Here is a 17,228-nt window from a genome sequence, read left to right as displayed (position 1 = left end):
TTGCAGTTGGAAACAAGGACACAGCGGCTGAAAGTCCAAGGCCAGTGAGGAAAATAAACAACTAGCACTAGAGGAGCAAAGTGGATAGCTGCATCCCAGTGGCAGTGGAACAGATCTCTTGGGAGAACAGAAGAGAGCAGGGCTAGTGAGGAGCCTGAAGGCCCTGCTAGGTGGTGTGGTGAAAAGGGTGCCACAGTGGAGGGACTGGGAGCAACGTGGTGGCAATGCTGTGTGAGTCAGATCTGCACTACACTGCTCTGTCCAGGCTGGAGGTGGGCTGTTATGGATGTCAGGGAAGGACAGCAAGGAGAAATTAATGTAAACAAGAGGGGAGATGAGAGTTTGGGAGCAGGTTTTTCCTTTGTGGGTTCTCCGAATCTAAAGCTAGTGTAAGATTTATTGGGAGTTACTGAAGCTGTGGTGACTTTTACTGAATACAGTCTGGGACTCCTTTGGGAGGAAGAACTGGAAAGATTTGGGTTCCACATTTCCTTAGTGCTCTCAAGATCCTCTGATGCTCTCCAGATACGAAGATCTCACTCAGGGCTTTAAAATTTACAAGAATGCACACAATAGCCAAATACGCTTTGTAATCTTTTCCCAGGCAGCAGACAAAGTGGGTTTTGCATAGATTGGTACTTACTCTATTCAAGTTGATAATTATTTTGAATGGAATACTCCCCATGAAGCATGTCTGGAACAGCATCAAACCCTATGGGCTGTGGGAGGCACATCCATCAGCTGCACTCTGGGGTGTATTCTGGAAAAGCTCACAGCTGGATAGGAGGATCCATTTTCCTATATACTTAAATGAGAAAATAGCATGAGCTTTCCTTCAGTCTCTTCTTGCCAACATCTGGCTACGACTTAAAATGAATTTGCACAGTTGCTGTGAACTGTATCTGGGCATGCTTCCTTCGCCTATGGAAAAAAAGTGGGAATCTAATCATCCAGTACAAAAAGGTGTTCCAGCTAATATGTGCCTCAAAGATCCCGAGGACATGGTTTTGGAATGTTTTTGAGGAGATGGATCAGAACTATTTTATTCTGTATTCACCTACAGTTTTCTGTTGCCCGACTCCATCATATTTGCATACAGCCAACAGGCTCTGTATCAGGAAAGGAAAATCCAAGCTGAGCTGCAGGCAGCAGAGGTGTTGAACTGGCAGCTCTCACCCACCTGAGTCCACTCTCTCCCCATCCTGCCCCAAGAGGAGCATGGTGCTGCTGTGGTGGTGCTTTGAGGGTGGGGGGTTCAGATAAGACATAAAACAGAAGCTGTGGCCATCTGTGGCCATTAAAATTCCATGACACCTTTTGGTACTGAAGCAGTTGGTGCTAAAAGTAGCCCACTTGCAATACAAGGCAGACAAGTCTGGTGCAGCCTGGTGAGAGGGTGCCTCGTGAGATTTGAGCCATGTTCTTCCACCTGCAGCGGAGAAGGGGGCAGACCCTTACACTCACTGCCCAAAAGTCACTAATCCCAGAGCTGGGAGCAGAGTTGCTGCATCCCTGTGACCAGAAACTAAGCTGAAAAGGAAAGAGCTACATATGGATTGTACAGCATGCTAATAAGAGAGCTCTATTGTTCCTGGGACTGGATTTACACACAGTGCTGCGGGATGGTGACACATAAATGGACAATCTATTTGCAGGAGGGAGAACAACAGAACAGTTTGGGTTGTAAGGGACCTTTAAAGCCCATATAATCCATATCCCCCCAAATTTTTTTTAACTTTTTGGGATCCTGGGGATCCTTTCAGCAAGACACAAGGTGAAGATGTAGCCTGACACTCCAGTTTTATTATGTGAGATAAGAAGGCTCTCAAGCTCTAGGTTGTAGGTTGAATCACATCTCTGCAACTGTTCAAAAACTAAACTTGGGGTGAAAGAAAGGCCTTACATAAAATGAAGTCTAATCCACCACAGAGAGGGGTAGAAAACAGGGATGATGGTGGGGACCTTTACTGGCTGACAGTTTACAGATCTGTCCTCAGCACTTGCTCTCATCCCTGAGTCTCCCTGCTGTGCAGTGACCCAGGGCAGGAACCAATCCAGCTGAAAAATAAACATTTTTTTTTTCCTAGAGTTGTTTTTTATCTGGATGAGTTCTCTTGTCTCATTCACCATGTGCTACACAGACAGCATGCTGGCATAGCTGGTGGTGCAGGGTATGGGCAAGGAAGCAACAGGGAGTGGAATGGGAGCAGGATTGTTTAAAATTATGTAAAGTAGCCCTGATTCCAAAACCACAACCACAGCCTGCTCAGAGTGCTCTCCTGTGTGCCAGAGCTAACCTACAGTTTGCACAGAAGGAGCAAGGGGAATAAATGCCTCTCTCAAAAACCCTTCAGGAATTCTCAAGCAATCAGGCAAATCATCCCAAAATGCAAAAAACTGGGGTTTTGCAGTTGATGCATACCGGAGCTTTAGGAAACTCACTGTGTGACATCCCGATACTGAAAAACAACATCAGCACTTGATGTCTTGGTTCCTTTCTGTCTGTAATGGCTCTCTTGCAGAATCCTTTCTTCTCTGTCTTTCCCTGTGAGGAAAAAAAATCTGGTATTTACCTTTGCTCCTTCACTGGCACATCCTGTGTGTCTGGGAGCTTGCTCAACATTCCCGGTATCACCCTGTCTTAGGAAGGTGTTGTGTCTGCACCCCAGGGGAAAAGCTGCCAGGGCTGGCATTTTAGCTGGAATCCCCAGGGCAGCACCCCAGCTCAGTGGCTGCCCAGGGAGGAAGCACAGGGCTGGGAGCCTTTTTGGCTGCTGTATTTCATCTCTCTGCTGCCTCTTCCCAGGCAGCATGTGATCCTCTGCGGTATGCTCTGGCTTCCACAGGGAATGGTTTAACGCTATAAAATAGTCTTTTTATGGAACCTCTTGGCAACGCAGAAAAATTTCCCATTGCCAGGGTGTTCTTTTTATTCAACAATTTGTTCCCAAAAGCAGCCCGTTTAAACAGGTTTTCTCTGTTAAAGGGCTTCAACTGCGTTTGGGGTTTTTTTTGAGCTTATTCAGTGTGCTGTAAACTGCAAAATAATGTCCTACAACAGATTTGTCTGAGGGAACTGAAGTGTGTACTCCTGTGATTCTGTCTACTGTGGGAGCTCCTTGAAAGCCAGATGTCACATCCAAAGAGTAATCTGTGTTTACAAACACATGGCCACACATACTCAACATTTTCAGCAGCCACCAAATTGAAATTCAAATCCCGCAATTTTGCTTCTCTACCCACCTGCCCTGCACACAGCCCAAAACAGGAAAAAAAAACTTTCCAGAACTTGGATGGGAACATCTCTTTTATGTAGATGAGGAAAACACACATTGCTGTCTGCAGAGGGCTGAATTTAACTTCCCAGCTGGGGCCTCTCATCTGTAAGTTCTTGCAGACAGAAAAACACCAACTGCTAGCAAGATAATCCAATTTCCCTTCTTTCCCACTCAGTGGAAGACTGCCTACTCCCCCACGCCATGTGGGTTTCAGTCTGGCAGAACTTCTCCCAACCACTATACCCCAGGCAAGATCCATATCAAAGCTTCAGGCCCCCAGGGATCATTAGAAGGCATTTATTTCTGCATATTCCAGTCGGGGATGCAGGAGTAGGGCTGGAGGAGGCAGATAACTTCATTCACAATGCAAATAGGCTGTCCTTACTTTCAACCTTTTCTTCAAACCTGGAGATATTAAAAAAACATGAGTTCGTCTAAAATAATAAATACACTAATTCTGCTGGATGTTATATTGCTGGTGCCTCCAGAAAAGTGCTCTGGCACTATTTGATGAGAAAAGCCAGTGAAATCTGTTAACTCTGCTCTTGCCCTCACTCCCCAAATTGCTGTTAAAAGTTCAGTCGAGTGGGCTGAACCCATATTAGAGAATTTGGCTCATTTAAGAAAGATTGTTAGAAGGTAGTTTTGCACAACAGGACTAAGATGCTTCGAGGACTGAGGGGAAAGTCAACCCAATTGTCTCTGCAAATTTGAAGCACTAGTCTGTGATTTACTAATAGGGAGCAGTGAGTTATTAAGATCATCACAACACAGCATACTGCTCCTCTTGTCCAGAGGGAGCCAGCTATTTAATAAATCAGAACCCAGTGCTAAGCTACAGGGATAAAAGGTTCTACATTAATATGAAAATATTAATATCTGGAAGAGCAGATTATAATATAAACGGGTTAGAACGAGATAGCACCACCGTTGTTTAGAAGAAACAGCTTGCTCCTAATCTCATTAGAGCTGTAATCAGACTAGCAATGGAAGATACCTTCAGACCCTCACAAGTGCTTTGGAGGCCTGGTAAATGTGGTGATCATGCTGGGTGGGTTCAAAAAGCTGCCCAAGGCTGCCTTTCAGTGTCAGCTGGATGATCTGTCCGAAGGAAGCAGAATGTTCAACTGAAGGGGATGATATGGCTTTTCCTTCTGAAAGATGTGCAGCTTTGCAAAAGATCTGCACCCCTTGCACAAGTGAGCATTGCTCAGAGACACTCACGACTGGGGAGGTTTTTCTGCTCCACTTCCCTCCAAGACTTTATCTGGAGCCACAGAGCAGGTGGGTGGAAATCTCTAAGATGAGTCTATGCTCCCTCTCCCTCACTTGTGCAAACCGAAGGGAACTTGGCATAGCTGTGAAAGGGTAGAAAAGGATGGGGTCAAATTCAGGGGCTGTGTCCCCCCAGGCCAGCCCCTTCAGGGTCATCTCCTCAGTTGCCTCAGGCACTGCCAGATGTGAAGGGTCCAACCCTCATTGCTCACAGACTGCTTCCCTCCAGGCCTGCCATTTTTTCCTCAGGTGTATTAAGTCAAGCAAGCCTGCCCTGGTAGAGACTGTGATGCAGCCTGGGCACATACAGGCAGCTCCCTGAAGACATGGTGGTGGCTAGCAACCTGTCTGCCTTCACTGGTCATTTCCAAATGATAAAGGTTCCTCCTCTGCCAGCGGGGCAGCTGCTTTTCTTGGGGTTCTCTCTGTCACCTTCAAAAGACATCCTCAGATTGCCTCCTCGCTCACTCAGCCCCTAAGACAGCCTCATTCTGCTTGCAGGAGCCTCAAACATGGCCCCAAGCTTGGGACTCACAGCTATCTGCAATTGCCATTGCACAGGATCAGCAATGGATGGTCAGCATCCCTGCTCCCAGGTCTCTTGCAGACTGTCTTCTTTCAATGTCATTAAATCCTTCAGGTCTGTGTCCAGCTGAATGGCCCTGAGAGAGTTTTGTATAAAATGGATATCTAATCAAGTGGGAAGCCTTCAGCATTTACCCATTGAAGCATGGTGTGGTTTATCTTGGGGCTTTTCACCAACTGCAGCATGCAGGTCCTGCAGCTCAGCCCTCAGCTCACCAGCATCAGCTTGGGGATCTGTGCAATGGCATCCTGTTTAGCTCACACAAATTGTTTGTCATGGGGATAGTTGACTTTGGCAGTACTGTCACACGGTGATAAACCCAAGAGCTCTGTTCAGAGACATAATTTTTTTCAGCCTTTTTTTTTTTTAAATCCAGTCAAAATGTGAAATGATCCAGATTTAATTAGCAGAGAAAATTTTGCAAAGAAAATGCAACAACCATTACTGATGAGAAGGATGAAACCAAGTGAGACTGCACTGCTAAGAGCTGTTATTTTCCTCTGGCACCTGTGGCACTTTCAGCCTTTGTCACCAAAGCAAATTTTCTAGCACACCCTTCAGGGAAGTGCCCAGCCAGGCCAGCAGTCTGGCTCATGCTTGCTTCATCACAGACCCCTGCCATGAGACAATGCAAACAGACAAACTATGGCCCAGCTGCCCAGCCAAAGCTGGCAGGTAGAGCTTAATCCACTCAAGATATGAAGGACCTTCCATAACACATGGTTTTGATTATCACAAATATTGAGTCTATTCTTTGAATTAATGATAAAGTGGATTAAACATGCCCTGTTTTCCTAGATAATGCCCCTCTGGGGTTTCACTGGGACCAAAGTGGATCTGGCATTTAAACTAAAGAAATCCCTGTTTAGTGTGTGGGGGTCTCTGGAGAGGCCTCAGATCTGCATTGCAGCTGTGAAATACAGCATCTCCTCTGCTGCTTATCAGAGATCTATGTTTCTCCTGGGAAAATTTTGCCCAAAGGATTCAGCCCTTGCCAAATTTTCTACTGGAATTTGTTTGTTTATTTTAAATTTCTTTTTAAACATCTGAAACCAACAAACCTAAAAAAATGCTCTAAATCTATCAACTTGAGTTAATCTCCTAAAATAAAATAATAATAAAAAAATAATTCCTCCAGGCTGCCAACTTCTATTTCTAAGACTTAGTCTAAAAGAGATTTAAATGACTGAAATTCTAAACCCAGGAAATATGAAGTTTAATTGGAAAGAATCACAGTTTTTCTTTTCTCCTGTGCTACTACACCTGCTCTTGGCATCTGACTCTCCTGAATTTTAAAATGGCTCATCTCAAGCAGGCATGCGTGTGTACAATGCTGTTCTTTTGACCCCTGTGCCTGCTTTGCAGCCACAAGGAACTACAGGTACCCAAGGAACAAATCACTTAGGGACAGATCTGCCTCATCTCCTCCCTACTCAGTCCTCCCAGAGAGCATTCCCCTTTTCTGGGCTCTCTTCCTTCTTTGTGTCTATACTCATTTGTTATGCAAAAAATATCAGGGCAGGAATGGAGCCAGACATTTTAGGTCCAGTACAACATCTAACTTTTTCCATGGTTTCTACCACACTGAAAGGTAGAATTTTGCCATGGTGCTATGTGGACCCTGGAGATGACATTTGGCTGTGAATGCAGCTACATCTCCCACAGCTTCAGGGGTCTTCCAAGCAAGTGGGTGGGCTGGGATCTATGAATAGTGCATACTAACCCGTACTTCAGTTTACAGGGAGGGATGGGAGAATACACACAGCTACAATCTAATCAGAGAATTTATTAATGTTAAATCCTCAAGAGGTATCTCTGCTTACTTCACAAACACCTGTTTGTTGGAAATACCACTCTGATAAACAAGTTTCTCAGCCTCAGCATTGTAGCAGTACAGACATTACAGGTGAGGATGATGATATGGTCCTTTTTGGTCTTTGTGCAGGGTTGTTCTCCCCAGTACAAAGGTGTAGGACCACAGTTCTTTTCTCACAGCTGCACCATGCATAGACATCTCCAACACAGGAAGCACTTGGGCATCAGCAATCATAATCAAGCCCCCAAAGCAAAACTTCAAGGAAAGGTGCTCCCCAAGGATCCTGAGTCCTCTGGGTAAGATGCATTTTCAACTCTAGTGATGTTAGATGGAGATCTTCCAGTGTATCTCAGCATTAAATACGTTTCTCTTGGAAATAGCATCAACTGCATATTTTGAATGAAGTCTGTTTGCTCTGGAGAGAGCTAATGGTCAACTACCTGTAGGTATTTTTCCCATGTCATCATCTGGAATCTTGCTGACTAGTAACATTCAGAGCTGTCTGATGTAATGTATGGCCAAGAATGGAGAATCCCAGGTTTCTGCCTGTTTCTGGTGGCTATCCAGGGCATATGGTATTCACTGAGGAGGACCCTGTGGGAGAACAACCCTCTAGTAAAAACTGAATTCTGATGTTAGTATCTGTATCCAAGCTGTTGTAGTGTATACAATGACTTGTATTTTAAGAGCCTTGCTACCTTGTTTCACTACCCTGGAAAAGACTTTGGAATATTAAATAGAGATCAGTAAATCCCACTATCAGCAAATAATCCTCTAAGAGATAAATATGGTTAAAGAGTCATACTTGTCATAGCCAATATTGATATAATCTCAATTCCATAGGTTATTGCATTTGAAGGACTATTCTGGAGCTATTCAGAGAACATACATGTGATGGGGTAAACGAGCAGAATATGATTTGTCTTTAAAAGGTCAGGCTGTGTACCAGTACATATTGCTAAAAATATATATTTCATTTTATGTCCAGCTGGTTGAATGTCTTACTATGATACAGCAGCATCGTGGTACTGTGCATTTTGAAGACAATACTAAATTCAGATCCTGGCTCCAGCTGAAAGGCTCAGGATGCCATGACTTGCTGTTTGGGGCACTTGCTGAAGAGGAAAGCAAAGTTCAGCATTGGATCCAGACCCAGAACCCCAGAGCCCCTATTTTCCTGCTGCCAGGAGCACTAGTTTCGCCCTACTTGTTTGACTAGGAATGAATGGGACTGGCTTGGTTTTCTTCCAGACCGGTTTTACTTTGCCTCATTATAAACTTCACCATGTACTGTCCTTTCCCCTGCCTTATCTCTCCATCTGCTTCAAGGGCAACGCTGGAATGTAAGAGGGGTGCTTTTGCTGGGAGCTGTTCTGAGCCGAGAGGACAGGCAAAAGTGACCCTTTATCCTGCTTGGCGTTTCAAACAGCTTCCGCCCGCGGGGAGGGGATGTACTGAGAATGTGTGAGAGAAAACACTGAAAAGGGAAAAAAAGGCACAGAAAGGGAGAAGAAAAAAAGTACAGCAAGGAAGCTAGAGACAAACTTCAAGTTGTGGATTATTTCTCACCCAGGCTCTAATTAGGAAGCCTCTTATGGGACCGTGAAGCTGTCAGGCTGCCAAATGTCAGCGTGTTTATCAGGGATCAGGGGAGTCTCCTGTCTGCAGCAGCGAGTTTGGTGCCATGATCCTCCTGGGTCCTTCCAGCCTGTGTGACTCGCTCGGCACTGGCACCTCCGGAGGCCTTGAAGGGCTCCTTCTCCTCCCTTAAAACCCCCCAAAATAAACCCTTTCCTGGGATTTGGGCTCTTCATGCTGGTTCTGCATGGAGAGGGTTAAGCATACAGCGCAGAGCAGCTTCAGCGTATGTGACTCAGATTCCCAGGGAAATCCCCCAGCTTATCTGATGGAGCCTGTTAGTCTGCTAATTGAATAAGCTCCTATTAGAAGCGCAATGTTTTTTAATAAGTGCTAGCAGCGGGCCAGATTCTGGTCTGATCTCTTTGCTCGGGCTGTTTCTCGCTGTTGGTCGGGTCCAGTCCGTGACTGCAGCCGGGATGAAGCCAGAAGGCTCCAGGGCTTTTGGGGGACAGGGGAGCGACCGGCCCGCCTAACAGGCAGGAAGCTTTTTTTTTTTTTTTTTTTATTTGGGATTTTTAGGAAGAGGCAGAATGCTGCAGAGGAAAGCATTTGTTGGGAGGCAACCAAGGATTTCGTGTAACGTAATTGCTGCGAGTATTTTTTACGTGATTCGAGCAGCGTTCTGAGTAATTAACTTTGCCGGTGTTGAAATCGGGTTGATTTGTTGATTCTGCTCGTAAGATGTTGTCTGTTGTCTGCCCAGGAAAAATGTTGTGTATGGCTTTGCATAGGCACATTCAAACCCTAATTTTAATGATAATTATGTGTATAATATCTGTATCTCCTTTTTCTCAATAGGAATTGACTTTGAGAATGTATCTACCTAACAGGAAAATTTTGAAATATGCGATTAGCATTTGAAGTTAGCTGGGTTCCAGGGTACTTCCGAAGGAGACCATAACGCCTCTGATTTCAACTAGGCTCAGGGTGGGGTTGAGCTCTTTTGCATGACCTGTGACCACATTTGCCTTCCTTTTCTTACCTGAAATTCCCAGTGGGTTACTCGAGCCTACCTGACCATGTAAAGTTTTTTTTTAATAAGAAGACAGTTTTTTGTTTCTTCTTGCAAGCCAAGAATGAGATCTGACCACCTTTCGCCCCCTCACATCTCCACACCTACTCAGTTTGTGTCCTTTTTACTTTTCTCCTAGGAAAGTTTCTATTAAAATGCAGGAGTTTCTTTTAGGAGGTCCCACACATTCACACTGACACCGGAGCTGCTGCTTTTAAAGTTTCATAGAAGCCTGTGAGTGGTGTTTTTTTTTTTCCACACAATAACAATAAGAAAGTGTCAAAAATCTCAAGCTGCTGTTATGAGCGGCAGAGTCTAAGCCCCATTTCTCAGCCTGTTTTCTGTTCCCCACTCCCGAGTTGTCAGATGCTGTGACACGGCTCCATCACACCACGACTAGCAGTCCCAACAAACAGAAAATGATTTCCAACTGGCAAACACGCTGTTTACTTTCCAGAAAAATTGCACTTTTCCATCTGACAGCTGATCAAGGGATCTCCTGCTGCTGTCAGCATGAAGAAGTGTTTAAACACAGGGATGGAAGTTTAAACATTTTCTCATTATCACAGAATAAAAAAAAAAATTAAAAAATAATAAAAAAGAAAGGCATTGAGTCTCTCCGACCACCTGCTGTGGCAGTAATGAAGCGGTGTCACACGACCAGCCGGCGAGGACTTTTATCTCTGCCCCAATATCATTACTGAAGTGACACCTGCCACATGACCCGCATCACAGCTTTCATCTGGGCTCCCCAAATGCACTTCTGCCTTCTGAGGGGGATTTTCCTGCCATTTCCCTCCCCCACACACACTTTAAAGAACGTTGCCCACTTGCACCATTACACACAGGGGTTTGCTAGTTTTAAAGCCCTTGGGTTTTTCCTTGGGCATATATAATTTGGTCAAGGAACTTGCTCCAGGCTGAAAAAAAACAGAATCCTGGCCTGGGAAAGAAGTTATTTCATTTGCTTCCAGATGTTTTTAAAGCAAATATTTAAGTCTGATGTTAAATTCTCTTTACATAAAGGAGGATGTTAAAGGATTTCTCAAAAGCCTCAGATTTGTTTTTTGGTTCTTTATTAGGTGGTGAGAAGAAACAGTTTGATGACCCTTAAGCACAATGATCTCCATTTACATGCACTGTGTAAACTCTCACCTGCTTTATCAAAGCATCCTGCCCCTGCTAAAAGAAAGCATTTTCTGGGGAAAAAAAAAAAAAAAAGAAAGGTCAGTCCTGCACTTCTCTGCCAGCCTGGGACTTTTTGTGAGGTGTTCGACAGCAAACATTAGGATTTGAGATGGGCCCACATAAATGACAGCATTAGGGAGCACTTACTTCCCAGAACCCATTCAATTACTATCTCAAAACAACACTCAGATGTGACAGGGGATGATCACCCCACAGGAACTAGATGTGAGCAGGCTGGAGATAAGAGAATATGAAATTTATGGATTTTTTCACCTCCTCCTTTCCTACTCCACACTCATCCATGAATGAAGTCTGGTACTTTTCTCCCTGCACAATCTGATTCAGCTCACTAAAACAATGAAAAACTAACTCAGCAAAAGAGTTCATAGTCTTCCATCTGTTTAGGGAATTAAATCAGTTCCTCAAAGGCTTACAAAGGTGCCAGAGAGAAAAAGAGAAAGGCTGTAAAGCTTGAAGCAGGGAGGGAAATGGGGGAAGCAGAACTGGGTGGCACTAACTTGGTACATGAATTCAGACGTTTCTTGTTAACTACCCTTTCTGACTCGTTACAACACTACATCCATTTTCCCCAAAAGCTGTTGCCCCTGAGATAATGCAGGTCAGGGGATAGAAAATCTACTGAGATTAGTACTTCTGATGTAAATAATATTCCCATTAGTTGAAGAGAGGAGTCAGTTTCTCTCTGATCTGGCATGTTTTAGGCACTGGGCTACAATGTCGAGTTAATGAATGGAAGACTGCTGGGTTGCAGCATATCCAGGGTCTTCCTGGCTTTCTGCCCCTCTAGATACAGAATTAAAAGGTATCATTTGACTCTTTGGCAATTTAGCATATGGCTAAATTTAGCAATGGCATGGCCATTATGGGTGGCAGCTATGTAAAACAGCAAAGTCATTCTGTATCACTGCTCCAGGGCAGAAGAAATTTACACTTGATGCTCCGGATAGACCATGAGGTAAAGTGACTCAGTTCTCACACTAGGTCCCTCACTGCCCATGAATAACAAATCTTTTCATTTAATGTATCTTGAGCATTTAGTTGCTCTCAATTAGGAGCAGACATTTAGCCACACTGCAGGCCCTGGAGATCCTGCTTCTTCACTGCTTTTAGTCCAGACGTCTCCAAGAATGCAAAAGGAATGCAAAACAACCCCTATCCCAACTTGGGCTTCATGTACAGCTGCTCTATTTAGTGTTGCAAAGGGAGGTCAGGTCATTGAGAGTGGCAGATCTTTGGGAGATCCAAGTTCCTGCAATCTTGAGGGAGAAAGACTTTTGGGACATAGCTTGTCTTTTTATCAAGGCAGAGAATTTTAAAGAAAATAACCTAAGGAAAATCCTGTCCTCTTAACTGAGCAGTGCCTGCAGATAGTCTATATCCCTTTTAATGTAGCTAATCCATGCATTCCTGAAAGTATGTCTGTAGCGAGGGCAAAGGGGAACATAAACAGTTGTGCTGCTTCCTGCCCAGATCTGCAGTGTGTGTTTGGTAAATGATGGACTGGAGTGGGGCTGGAGATGCAGCCCTCTTACACTAAAAGAGAAACATAGCTGTTTCTATGGCAGCCACCCATAGCTCCTTGACTGGTTTTGTTCCAGTGCCTCAATGCTCTGCAAAATTCTTGCTCGGAGAAGTTCTCCCAGTCATGCCAGTGACACTACTCAGATAAATTAAAATATTCAAGAAGATTTGTATGTCTGCATCTCAGTGATTTATCTTTGTCTTTTCTTCCCAAATGTGCTGTAAGGTTACACCAAGGCTACTGGTTTCTGTGTCCCAGAGCTAAGAAAAAGTATCCAAGATAAATGAAACCAAGCAAACTAGTACTTCAAGACAGTAAATTACTTGCTTTCCCAATTCTTCCAGGAAGAATTCTATGAGAAATTTCATGGTGTCTGCAGTTGGGAAAAAGGTCTCTGATTTCCCCATGTATTCCCATCACCACTCACCTCAGATTAGCTTTCCTTCTCATAGTCTGTCAGCAGCCTTGAGATCAAGGAGATTAAAACACTGTGGAAACTCATTAATGAGCCAGGACTCTCTGCAACAGCTGGACCAAAAATGGACTGCACTTGGCTGTGTCTTAATTCCCTGGCATCTCCCCTCTGCTCATCAACACCTGCACACATTTGGGATGCTGCATAAGACTCTTGAATTCAGCTCTAAGCAACCAGTCTGCAACGCACATGTCTAATGCTCTGCTGGTGTGGAACCAGTACGCTGGTAATCCTGTTAGTAAGGGCAGAAGCTCCCTCTAGGAAATTATAACAAATAGTCTTAAACAATTCCTTTTGTTGACAACTCTATCCAAGAAACCATCTTCCCTGGAGACCTCACTCAACTTTTGACTAATCCCCTCCTTCCCTCAGGAGCTCTTTTGTTGAAGGAGATTGTAGGCATACCCCAGGAATGACAGGTCTCTGTAAGCCTAGGAAGAGCCTCTACATTCTTCCAATTGTCAGTCCCCATCTGTCCTGTTTGTACATCGATCTTCTGGTCCAGGGAGCTCTCTGTTAAGTGACACATGGCTGAGTATATTCTGCAAGTCCAGTGTCCAGACTGTGCTGTTACATCTTCGTTGCCAAGTCAATCCTTCTGACATTGCTTTCTGAAAAACAAAAGACAGGACATCTGCGCAATTTCATTATCTTCTGCTGAAAGGCGACTTTCAAAAGCACACAGCCCATCCCTCAAACTGTGTCCTTGTTTTATAATCTCAAAGATTTTTCTTCATTTTGTCAACATAAGGAGTTATTTCAAATGTCCTTAGTGTAAGGGAGGGTACAATTTGCCCCTATTGCAGAGGAATTCTATTAGGGTAAAAATCCATAACCTTAGTCCTGAATCAGAAAGAAAAATTAATCCCAACTACAAATATTCTGCAGGGCTAGTGCCTTCAGTCACTCTGCTTGTTAAAAGCTGGTTTAAAACAGGTGCTCTTCTCTTCCTGTAGATTCAGCTGTCCTTAGCTGGTACAGTATCATATACATGCAGGAGGCTCAGCATTAGTTATCTGAATATTTGTTTTGAGAGGCAGAATGAGAACAGTAGCAGATTCCAATGACCCATATGTTCCTCCTCAGCAGGTAGAGAGAAAGTGGTAGGTGGAATAAGGTAGAAAATGGGTGGAGTGTTGGCATGGAGTATATATCACCCTGGGATAGACAACTGACAGTATCTCATCTTTTCCTGAAACCAGAAGGAGAACAAGGAGGAGTCTGTGATGATGTTTTGTCCCTTGCTGTGTTGCTCAGGGCCCATGGATTCAAGATGGAGCCTGGTATGTTTAGTTTTTCGGTTTTGTCTATTTTTGTAACTTAACTCAGGTTGGCAAATGAAGGAAGGCCGGCCAGTTTCATTACATTCCCAGGAAATTCCATTCTCTCATGTGCCAGTGTGAGGCTGTTGTGCTTTAGATGCCTATCTACCTCTCATTAGATTTGTAAAAGCATACAGAGCCCCCTGCTTTCCATTGGTAACCTATTAAAATGACAAAAAAATTACTGTTTCATTTATAACCTAGCTTGAATGTCTGAATCCAGATGCCTTTTTAAAAAAGATAATTAATAACATGAACACCATCACATATAGAATGTTTTCCTGCAACGAACTGCAGAAGATAAGTTGAGTTGACATTTAAGCTTGTTTAGTATGCTTTGTAAGCAGATAAAAAAAAGGGACACAACCATTTTGAGGCCAAGTTAATATATTAAAAAATGTTTAAGAGTTTCTCCTACTAGTTGCAAGTTTTCACTATTTTAAATGATGTATTTGTGATATGCTCTTTAAATAATTTAAAATGGGCGAAATCCAAGTTCATTGAACACTGATGCATGAGTGCCCTCCTCAAGTGAGTTGTCCCAGAAGCCTTAGAGGAACTGACAGCCAGCTTTTCTGGCAGGATGAGTTCCTCTCTGATCACAGAGAGGGAGCAGCCTGTCTGCACTCAGCTGAGCAGGTGAGCAGGGAAGGCATTCAGGCTGCTTCCAAAACCCAATCTGGTCACAGCGCTGGCAATGTCAGATCTTTCTTAAAAGGATTCCAGGCTGGCCTCTCTGCCTGCTGTTGTCTACATGATGAGGACAGAAGGGGTAGAGAGTCTGTGAGGCCAGGCACTGAGTGCTGGGACCTGATCCTATAGCAGGTACATGCCATCTACATTCGTTTGAAAGCACAGATGGGTAGCTGAGGTGTGTCCTGCTATCCTAAGGCTGCCTCTTAGTTTGGCAGACAATAAGACAGTCAAACTAATTTGGCCTCAAAATCAGTTTCCGGGTCTGCCCTGCAAGCACAGACCCAGCGGTGACACTGACAGGACACATGCTGCTAGCAAATGCACAAAGTAAACAAAGAAACAGGATATAATAAAAAGATACTTTCTGGTAATTTCTTTCAATAACTGTGATTTCAGTGTTTCAATTTCTTTCAGTGATTTTAAGTGAGCTTTTTGTCTCCTGTAACAAAAAGATGAAAAATATTGATGCTGAAGCATCATTTTGAAGCGTAACATTAAAACAGTGATTAATTAAAATCAAGCATATTACAAGATAAGGAGGTTTTGCCTAGCTCTGCTCAGGTTCCAATGTGTGTGAAATCAAAACAAGTAAGCTATGAAATGTGAACTTAGTAGGCAAGGACAAAGGAGAACAAAGCAATTTGGTCGGTTTAAGCAATGGGGAAATGAAGCAACACTTTGACTGGGGAGGCACTGGAGGAAAGGGCACTGGTCTGAGACATGGCAACATGACAAAACAAATCCAAAACTCCCATGATACCACTGAACATTGTTCACTGAGGGCCATTGGCTTGCTGATCTCTTCTCTCTGAATGTGAGATTTCTCACTTTGTTCTCACCCTGGAATGTGATCATCCAGCCCTGAGTATCAGATCTATTTTCCTACCTTCACTACGTGAAGGAATTAATGTGCTAAGGGTGATGGCAGCAGCTTTGACAATGGCAACTACATGCTTACCCAATAATTATTCAATCATCCATGATTTCTACCAAAACTTGCTTGAACCTCCTGAGACACGGCCTTTTCGGTAAGAAGCAAACAGGTCACAGATTTCAGGTTGCAGTCTCACCCCTGGAACTGTGAGCACTGATTGTCCTGTGAAAAAAATCAGGTTAAAGAGAAAGCTGCTAAAGGGTCCTTTTTCTTCATTGTGCTGCTTTCTTAATGCTCTTCTCTGACATTAGTCACAATATAAACTAACTCAGGATCCTATTTCTCACAGCTGCATCGCTTCTGATTGCTTTTGGAAAACGATTTCTTTAATCTAGACACTCTTCTCTAGAAATCTCATCTGCAGTTTCTTTCCTTTTTTCTTTTTCTTTTTCTTGGAGCAACCAGCAAAATACTATTTGGTAGAACAGTGGTAGGAATGCAACCCGCTAATCAAAAGGATTCAAATGGATCTGCACACTGCCAAGCTCTCTCCTTCCCACCCAGCAGAGGGGAAAAAAAGAAAAAGAAAAAAGAGATAGAGCGAAGGCACAGAGCTTCTCTCCTTCAGCAATCTCACAAATGCAAAACCTTCCACTCCAGTGACTCCTCATTAACTTACCAAATCTGACAGTCTAATTATCGTAGCTGCTTCACGCTTAGAATAAATAAATACTAAAGTGGGTGTTTAAAGAAATTGAGCAGTGAAATTCAGTCATCTCGACAGTCAATAGAGAGTTTATTTTAAATTTTTATATTCTTATGTATTTATATCATTTTAGAAAAGATAATGAGATAGTTGTCTTTCAGGCTAATTGAGCTCCTATGCTTGTGGTTGCTTGCTGTCACAATCTCAAACTTAGCTTTAACTTTTGTGCCTTAGAAACCTGATCACTACCTCCCCATTTACTCATTCCTGCTGATAACTGGGTGAAGTCAGAAGTGCACCTGAGGATGGGAAACAACTGTGTGAGACTTCCAGCCTGGATGTCTTTCACAGCAAACAAGACAACTAAATCTTTTCAGATTTGCATTTAAGGGTGTTAAAGGGAAAATGGAAGCTAAAGAAACCTCAGCTATAACTTGCAATTAGACAAAATACAGAAAAACATCTGCTAACCTCTGATGCAATAGTGTCTGCCTCCACGAACGGCATTAACAGCACTCCCCCCAAGAGTGGTTTGTCTCCCTGAACAATAAGACCTTTATAGAGATTCTCTGGCCTGAGATCAATGGGAGTCAGTGCATTTGATCCGTGTCTGTAGGACTTTGTTTCCACAAGTCATGTGGGCCAAACTTTGCGCCAGTTGCTTTTGCAAGAGCAGGAGCTGGGGAGTGAGCAAAGGAAATTTTCCTTCCTTTCCCACCTTGCCCTTTGCCCCATGGTCCCAAACAGTGCCCAGCACAATGCCTGCCCCAGGACAGCATGTGGGGAAGAGCTTAAACGGGGCAACATGTCCAGAGT

General features: G+C 43.7%; 1 protein-coding gene across 1 annotated transcript in view; it reads right to left on the bottom strand.

Moving 5' to 3' along the window:
• Nucleotides 1-15,818: 15,818 nt before the first annotated feature.
• Nucleotides 15,819-17,228, bottom strand: part of CDK15 (cyclin dependent kinase 15) — a 33,261-nt gene continuing 31,851 nt past the window's right edge. Inside the window, exon 12 of the mRNA XM_062498382.1 lies at nt 15,819-15,928. Coding sequence (XP_062354366.1) covers nt 15,819-15,928 — 110 coding nt within the window. The remainder of the gene's footprint in view (nt 15,929-17,228) is intronic.

The sequence above is a fragment of the Cinclus cinclus genome, chromosome 9 (assembly GCF_963662255.1).
Source record: "Cinclus cinclus chromosome 9, bCinCin1.1, whole genome shotgun sequence".
Lineage (NCBI taxonomy): Eukaryota > Metazoa > Chordata > Aves > Passeriformes > Cinclidae > Cinclus > Cinclus cinclus.
The sequence above is the reverse complement of the archived record's forward strand: the minus strand, read 5'-3'. Positions and strand labels throughout refer to the sequence as shown.